The sequence below is a fragment of the Acinonyx jubatus genome, chromosome B4, assembly GCF_027475565.1.
Source record: "Acinonyx jubatus isolate Ajub_Pintada_27869175 chromosome B4, VMU_Ajub_asm_v1.0, whole genome shotgun sequence".
Taxonomy (NCBI): Eukaryota; Metazoa; Chordata; class Mammalia; order Carnivora; family Felidae; genus Acinonyx; species Acinonyx jubatus.
The window spans coordinates 15,923,227-15,932,208 of NC_069387.1; the positions used below are offsets into that span (position 1 = coordinate 15,923,227).

At 46.2% G+C, this 8,982-nt stretch overlaps 1 protein-coding gene across 1 annotated transcript in view; it reads right to left on the reverse strand.

Moving 5' to 3' along the window:
• The window catches only part of ST8SIA6 (ST8 alpha-N-acetyl-neuraminide alpha-2,8-sialyltransferase 6), a 149,352-nt gene extending 143,648 nt beyond the window's left edge, over positions 1-5,704 (reverse strand). The window contains exons 1-2 of the mRNA XM_027073539.2: positions 5,258-5,704; positions 4,651-4,749 (exon numbers count right to left, since the gene is read on the reverse strand). Of these exons, the coding sequence (XP_026929340.1) occupies positions 4,651-4,749; positions 5,258-5,358 (200 nt within the window). The 5' untranslated portion in view covers positions 5,359-5,704. The remainder of the gene's footprint in view (positions 1-4,650; positions 4,750-5,257) is intronic.
• Positions 5,705-8,982: the final 3,278 nt, after the last annotated feature.

The window sequence follows — 8,982 nt, forward strand, 5'->3', positions numbered from 1 at the left end:
AGCCCAGCCAGCCACAGCTCCTGAATCCCCACTACGGATGCTGAGGCCAGAATGGACGCTGCACTAACAGGTGCCAAGCCACAACAGGCACCTGGATCGTTCCATGGAGGCACCCTGGAATTCCAAGCCGGCTAGTTATAGAGCCTTGCTCTGGCCACGTGATTAACATTGCCATAGTCCAACCTCTCCTAATTTGAGAACTTTATGGCATTATAGCACATTTTCCTGGACTTCTTTTATAATCAAAAAATGAAATTAACATGAAGAAAAAAGTATTCAAAAAGAAGAGAATATTCAAATAGTATTTTTTTTTAATTCCAACGACTTGTAAATTTAAAAGTACTCTTGGGGCGCCTGGGTGGCTCAGTCGGTTAAGCGTCCAACTTCGGCTCAGGTCATGATTTCACGGTTGGTGAGTTAGGAGCCCCACGATGTGGGCTCTCTGCTGTCCCCTCTGAGCCCCTCTGTCTCTGTCCCTTCCCCACTCTCTCTTTCTCAAAAATAAATAAACATTAAAAAAGTTTTTTAAAAAGCACTCTCCTAAATAACTATGGAGATAAAAACTATTTAAAATTTTAATGTAATTATAGGGGCACCAGGCTGGCTCAGTGGGTGGAGCATGTAGCTCGTGATCTTGGGGTTGTGAGTTGGAGCCCCACATTGGGTGCAGAGGTTACTTAAAAAAAAATAAAATCTTAAAAAAATTTTAATGTAATTATAAACAATTTAGAATATATTTTTAAAAATCTGAACACTATGTATCCAAACTTAAGGAACAGATCCAAAGCTGTATTCAAAGGAAAAATCACAGTAGTAAATTTTAGTAGAAAATATTTAGTAATAAATATTTCTGTTACAAAGAAAAATGGGGGGGGGGGAAAGCATTCACTTCAAGGCATTAAGTTGGGAAAAAAAGGTATGACTTAAAAAAAAAAGGTAACACAAAGGAAATACAACATGGAAAAAAATATCAGAATTGACAAATAAATCCAAGAGCTGGTTGTATGAACAAACCCATGACAGACTTTGGCAAAGCTTATTAGAAAGAGAAAGCATCCATTGTAATGGGGTTATATTTTGAGAATTATTATTAAATTTTTCTCTTTTGTCTTTCTGACTTTGACATGACTTTTCCCGAAGTCATTTTAAAGCATCCTTTGGGGGATTCTGGAGAGAGAAAGACTTGTTACTGAAAAAATGCAAAGAGAAAGCATAAAGTGATATTCAGCTTTAGCTAAGCAAAACAAGATATGCTACTGCCCCAAGAAAAGATTTTCCAAATTCCTCTCATTCTGCCTCTTAGCAATTAACCATCTTACTTGGAAGACACAGCTCCTGGAGCTTCCTCAACCTTTTTACTCCTGGTCCCCACAAATCACCATTAAGGCTTAGGTTTGAATCGGGCCTGGAGGTCTGAGTCAGGACAAAAGAAAATAGGAAGGACAGGGGTAACCTGCACATTTCTAACTGGGAGCAAGGGTGGAAAGAAGACAGAAAAAGGAGGAGGAGAGCTCTGGCTTGGGGACAGAAAGGTAAGGGTAACCACAAAGGGTAGAGGGGGTTTGGCCTCCTCCCCCAACGGGGACTCTGCAAAGAGATCACCTCTTGGGCCACCTCCCATCCTGAAATTAACTTAGAGTAGGGCATGGGGCAAGTAGAGGGAGGCCCTGATAGTTAATTTCCTGAACCAGCTTTCGTTCTTCTATGTTTAGATGGGTTCCAGAAATAGCCAAGACTGGCTGTGAAGCGAGCTGGCCGGAGCTAGTTGGGAGAGCATCAGAGCAAATGTCGCAGAGTGACAATGCAAGATAGGACTAAAAGAGAATCTTCACCAGATCCCTGAGAGGGAGCATCAGAAGCTCACTCAGGTGAGGTTGATATAGCGGGCTCCCAGTAGGGTAGAACACCTGAGGAAAAAGAACGAACCACAAGCTGCAGCTTTCCCAATTGGCTGCAGGATAGTACCCAGCCATCAGATGGAAAATGGACATCATCCTGGAGACTGGCGAAGCCAAAGGGTACCATGATCATGAAGCCCAACTCTCAACTGTACCTACACATCACCTAAGGCCCTCTCCCCTTATAGCTGGGCATCATCTTTAAGTAAGAACAGATGGTGGAAACCATATGAAAGGCTGAGTATTTGCTCCCAGAAAGAATTAATATTACCAGAAAGAGTTGCTTAAATTGTCACATTTGAGTAAGCTTTAACCTGGAAACACACACACACACATACACACGCACCTAAGGAAGGCTATACAGCAGGGATCCTGGGGGAGCCCGGGTGGTTCAGTTGGTTGAGGCTCCAACTTCGGCTCAGGTCATGATCTCACTGTTTGTGGGTTCAAGCCCCACGTTGGGCTCTGTGCTGACAGCTCGGAGCCTGGAGCCTGCTTTGGACTCTGTCTCCTCTGACCCTCCCCTGCTCATGCTCTGTCTCTCTCTCAAAAATGAATAAACATGAAAAAATTTTAAAAAAAAGAGCGTGGGATTCTGGATCCACATGGCTTGACTCCTGGCTCCACAAATTTGCCAACTCTGTGACTCTGGGCAATTTACTTAATCTCTCTGTGCCTCAGTTTCCTCAATGATAAAATGAAGGTTGTATCATAGTTTCTCTCCGTGTTTCTTCAGGATTAAGTGAGCTAATAAATGTAAAGTGCTTATATCAGTATCTGGTCCATTAAAACATTCAGTAAGTGTTGGCCATCCTTAACTGCTATTAGCATTACTATTATATGATAACTTTTACCTATTACCTGCAGTGCGGGGCTCATGAAGAAAAAAGCAAGCAGATTAGCTACAGAAAAATTAAGAAACTGGAATTTCCTACATAATCTAGTAGCATAAATTAAAAATCGTACTCCTGCTACATAAATAATCAAAACCGTAAGTGATAAAAGGGAGATAAACCAGACAGGTTTTAAAAAATGTAACAGAATGGTCTAAAGAATCTTTGAACCAGATTCAGAGAAAACATATGAATTACCTATATTAGCTCAAGAAGTATGCAAAGTAGAAAAGAAGTATGCCAAAAGAAGCTGAAAAATTCATCAAAGAATTACCTCAAAAAAGGCCTAGGACCAGATAATTCAATTAGTGCATTCTTTCTAATTTCCCCAAGGGGAAACGCCAAAATGGGTAACAGCACTAAGGCCTGGAAAGAGATGGAATGTTCCCCAAATCACTGGAAAGCTATGCTATCTATAGTATATAAGCCTGCAAAACATAAAACTAGAGGCCACCATTTTTCTCAAAAGCCTTGTGACTCCAGGATTTCTTTGTGCCTCTAACATGCTGTAAAATTCCAGCACAGGAATTTTGTGAGAGGTTGTTTCTGCACTTCAAGATTTCTTCCAGGCTCCCCCTCCCCCACCCCCAACCCTTCTCCGGACGTGCAGGAGCCACACAGGAGTCTGGGGTCATGCAATCCGAAGATTCAGATGGTCCAAGAGCCAAGAATATACAGAAGGAAACACAGAGGGAAAGGGAGTCACAAGAGATAAGCAGAGGAAAAGAGACAGGACACAAAATTGAAGTAATAATAGCAATGCTGAGGCCCAAAGCAGTACATTCTTCGGGTGAAAATGTAAATTGAATCAACTCTTCTAGGATGTAATTGGCCATGTGTATCTGGAACCTACAATGTACATACCCTCACCTAATAATACAACTTCTCTCACTCGATCCTGGAGAATTTAAGATGAAGATAAAGATTTACATACACAGATACACTTAACAGAATTATTAACAGCAAATAAAAACAGAACAGGAAACAATCTAAATATCTGGAAGCACAAACAGTTAAACAGATGATGGTACATTCATATGATGAATTATGCAACAATCAGAAGCAATGTTGCCGTGGGGGGTGGGGGGGGTTAATGAAATGTACTGCATGTGTCCAGGTTTTTAGGAAAAAAGGCAGAACACAAACAATAAAGTATAATCTTCAGTATATTTTTTAAATATACCTACAGAGGAAAAACTCCTGGAAGAATACAGACCAAAGCCTTAATATGATCTCTGGGTGGCAGAGCTCTCGGTGAATATTTTTTAATACATTTCTCATTTTATCGAACTTTCTGCAACAAGCATGAATTACTTTTATAATCAGAAAAAAAAAAGATTTAAACCAAAAAATGACTGCACACGGATAAATAGTCCTCGAAGTGAAAAAGAACAATTTTAAGTCTCCATTCACTAAGGAGACAAAACATTCTCAACGCTGTGCACAGAATTCCCCAAACGTGAATCTTACCCGGGTGCACTGGATAGCATAAAGACAAAAAGCACACCGACCAAATCCCTCTATAGACAGGCTGAGCTGCCTCTCTTGGGGGTTTTCAACACACGGTTATGCAGAAGGGGCCCGGGCACCCATTTTTTAAAGTGCAGCTGTTTGAGCATCTCCCTTGGTTCCAAGAACCTCTACACGGAGGAACAGTCTTTACAGAGGAGGCTGAGGGAGTGTGAGGGGACACACACACACACACACACACACACACACACATACACACACACGACCAAACCCACTCAGTCTTGCGGTCCCAGCCAGACACCTCGAAGCGAGTCCTGCGGGTGCAGCCGTGCCCCACCCGCGCCCCGCAGCCGCCGAGCCCCCTCCCGCCCGCCCGGCGCCGCGGGTACCTGTTCGTGGGGCGCGGCAGCTGGGTGGCCGGGCTCCGGAGCGTCCTCAGCGCGGCGGGGGTGCCGCGGGTGGCGTCCCTGCTCTCCTCCACCGAGAGCCTGCACAGCCGGGAAGAAAACTAAGTTGTTACACCTCGCTGGCAGGCTCGGCAGCGGCCGCGCGCTCGCACCTGGCCGGGGCGTCCCCGCGCGCCCCGGCTCCCCCAGCGGCTCCCAAGCCCCGGAGTTTGAAGCCGCGTAGGGCGGGGAGGGAGGGAAAGCACTGACCAGAACGGCGAGCCCGGGACACTGCCGGGGACCCGACGGCAGGTCCCGCTCCGCGGCGACGCCCGCCGGAGCCCTCGCAACCCTCTCCGCCACGGCGGGTGCCCATCCGGTCCGAGCGTCGCCCCTCGGTCACCCCCACCCGGCCAGCCCTGCCTCCTGGACGCCCCGCTTCCCGGCCCACCCTCGTGCGGCCGCCGCCCGTCGGCTGCCCTCCGCGGCGGCCGAGAGTCCGCGCCCCGAGTGGGGCGGCTCGGCGGCGGGGGTCCCCGAGGCGGGGGGAGAGGGGGCTGGGCGCGCGCGCACGGCGGGGGTCGGCCCGGGGCGCGGCGGGTGGGGGTACCTGGAGCGGGCGGGCGCGTCGGTGGAGCACCAGAGCAGGCGCAGCAGCAGCGACAGCAGCAGGCCGGCGAGCAGGGCGAGCAGCGCGCCCCCCGGCCGCATCCTGATCCCCGCGCACGGCCACCGCCGCGGCTGCCCCGGCGAAGCGCAGCCCGGCCGGCCCGACTCGCCGCTCCCGCCGCCGCCGCCGCCGCCGCCGCCGCAGCCGCGCACACCTCCAGTGTTCAAAGGCGGCGGGGAGGGGCGACGACGGCGCGCGGCGCGGGCCCGCACTCTCCGGCGCCCCGGCCCAACCCGCACGCCGTGCGGGGGCAAAGGGAGAGGGCGTGCGTGCCGGCTCTCGCCTTCTGGCGCCCAGCCCCGGACCGCGGAGCTCGGCGTTCGGGTGGCGGTGGCGACTCGCCGCGCTCGCCTCCTCTCCTGCCGGAGGCGCTCCGAGCTGCTGCGGGCTCTGGCCGCCGCCGCCGCCGCCGCCGCCGCCGCGCGGGGTCACCTGAAGGTTGGGACTCGCGAGCTGGACTCGGTGCTGATTGGGCTCCAACTTTTGTGCGCCCTCGCCTTCTCCCGGGTGCCCGCGGGCTCTTCTCCGGAGCCCACGCAGCTCGCCCAAGCACACCACAACTCGTTCTGCGTCCCTGCGGGGCAGAGCGAGGACTTGGAGGGGGTGGAAGAGGAGAGAAGAAAGGGCCCACTTCAAAACTTTCAAAACTGTGTAGTCGTTCAGCTGGACCGCCCCACGCAAAGGTCGCTAGGGACTTGGTTTTGTTGGGTAGATCCTGGTACCCGAGGGAAGGAGTACCCTCCCCTTGCTGCGATGCAGATTCAGAGGCACACAGAATGGATTTCCAGGGGCCGGGCAATCCTTAGGAGTTGGCAAACTACCACCCGAAGGCGGAATTGGGCCGCAGCCTGTTTTTGTAAATAGTTTTCTTTGGAACACCTACGTGCCCGTTCCTTTGTTTTATACATAGCTGCAAATGGCCGTGTTACCTGTGGCTGCTTTTGAGTCGCGAGGGCAAAGTTGAGTAGTGGGGACAAAGATCCTTTGGCCCACAAAGCCTAAAGTATTTATTTTCTGCCCTTTTTCAGAAAAAATAATAATAATAATAGCAGACCCCTGATCTAAATCCTATTGGTCTAGATCATATGGGTTAGATCTCATTTCTTAGTATTTCTTTCGTTCATTGTAGGAAAATGATTCTGTGACAGTGTGATAGAATCTGGCTCTCCTCTCCCAGCCCCAAACTATTCTGTTCAGTGTCTCTGGCCCAAGTACCCCCAGCTGCGCAAACTCAGTTTTGCTCCTGACTCAACCCTTGAGGAACTTCAGTAAATTACAAACCCCATAATTGTTATGTGGGGACTCATTAGACCGTTCTCTCTAGTTCTGTATAGATTTGAGATTTTTCCAAAAGCGACCCCTGGACTCTACCGTATTGCAAATACCTCGATAAGTTATTTGGCAAAGGCTTTTAAACTTTTGAAAAGGCTTTCATGAGTTAGCTTTCCCGAGTGACAGAAATATTTGTATTTCAGTTGGAGTCTCCTAGAGGCATCAGGTCTTAACGTGGAAGACCCACGTGAGAACCTTTGGGAGAGCAAGTTGTCCAGACAGCTCAACGAAGCTGTTGCCAGGGATTTTGTTACTGAAAAAAAAATAACATATATCAAGAAAAGACATAGGGGCTGCCTAGTTGCATTCTGCTAATCCTGCATTTACTCTCATTAAAAATATTTAGTTGAAAACAAACCAGAGCTTTGCGCATAGCAGTCGGTCAATAAATGTTTGGTCCATGAATAAAACACCTAGGAACTAATACTTTTCTTAAAGAGAAAAAGGAGAAAACACTGAAAATAGGTGTGACCGGAAATCTGTTTCCTTCCATAGCTCACTCTCACTGTTAAAATATGTACCAATCAGTAAAGAAAAATGTGCGCCTTTTTACGTAAGACTGACGTTTTTAGGAATATGGCTGTTAATCTGAGTATGGTAATGATACATTAATACTGTGTTCAGGTGGTGCTAAAACAATAAAGAAATCCATTACTACGTGTTTGAAAGTTTAAGCATTCTGTTAGATAAGCAGGAGACAGCACAATTATCCTGAAAATGAAAAGTTGTCTGGATTTGGAAGATAGTCTGAATTTTATTTCTCTTAGAGCAGAATTGTGCAGACAACTCATACTGGAGATGGTTTGCAGAAAAAGAAAAGGGCATTATTGTATCAGCCAGGAAGCTGCAATTTCACCTAATTTACTAAAGTTTAATATTTCAGCACAGCTGGGCTCAAGGCAACAGCAGAAGAGGCAGCCTGCACTGGGCTCCCTTAACACCCTTGCTGTAAATGAAGTTACTTTTTATCAAGCCAATGGCTATCAGCAGGGGACTCACAAAAGCCCATTTTAATTGGAAAACTGAGTGTAAATTTGCAATGGGAATTCTGAACCCAGTGTTAAAATTTGACAGTAGGGAACTTTACCACAAGCTTTGTAAATGAAGACTTGGGTTGGTAAAATATGAATTATCCTGCTTATCCTTGAGAGATAAAAAAAAAAAAAAACTGACAAAAACATGAGTCCTTAAATATTATCAGCCATAGAACCCAAACTGGAAAACGGTGTCTTTGGTAATTTAAGATTAGGAGGTTTGACCAGCAACCTCAAAGATCTGTGCCATGTGGTAATTTGAGTAATCTGCTGAGGCCCAAAATCTAAACAGAAACTCAGGCTGTTGTGCACAAGTCCAAGCAGGGGTGTGACCTACCTTGCTCACCCAGTCTGCCCAGCATTTGCCTCTCACTGGCCTTTGTTATTCTTGATTTATCACCATGAATGCCCTTACTTTCCTAAAATAAGTTTTAAAACCTGGTTGGGAAGTAAGGCTATATAAAAAATGTCCAAGTAATTGAAAACCTTTCCTGGACGTTGGGGTTTCTCATTTTGGGGGTAAGGTTTTAAAGATTTCCATGTGCACGGATTTGGGGACGCATGAAGAAGAATCCCAAATATCAAATGGCTACTGTAGCCACTGGTATACATGAGTGGAAACTCTCAATATAGAGAAACACAGAAAATTGATGCACCCAAGATTCTTTTCCTTCATTTGGGTGACATTTTTATCTCCCTGATAGAAAGGGTGGTTTCTAATGTCTTCAAGCAGCTTGATTGGTTTTAGTAATATTAGAGATTTGTGAAGGCTACTATATAGCATGTTCATAAATATTAAACTATTCCTTAGAGGAGGAAATTCATAAGGATAGTATAACCAAGGCTACATATTTTCAATAAGTCATAAGATATAAATAAAAGTAGAAATCACTTCAAGAAATCAGCAACCTTGTATGAGAGGGAGCTGTGTGTCCAAGTATGTTTTATTACAGATTTTTCCCACTGCTAATTGAATATAAGACATTGATGCAGTTCTGTGCATAAAGTAGTTTTAACTTTAAAGATAGAACACCTATCATCTAAAGATGATATACAAATTTCATATAGGGTCTTACATATATAAGACATCCAATTTGCCGTGTAACTAAAATTACAGAATAAGAAAATAAGAGCTATTATTCACAGTGTGAAACACATTTTTAATGTATAAAACATTCAGACTTCTAAAATTCCTCTCCCTGAAATCCACCTAAAAGATCATCAAGGACCGAAAAGAGAAATGGAAACTACTTATCCTGAAAGTATAATACAATGGCCATAATCCCATTCCACAAACTC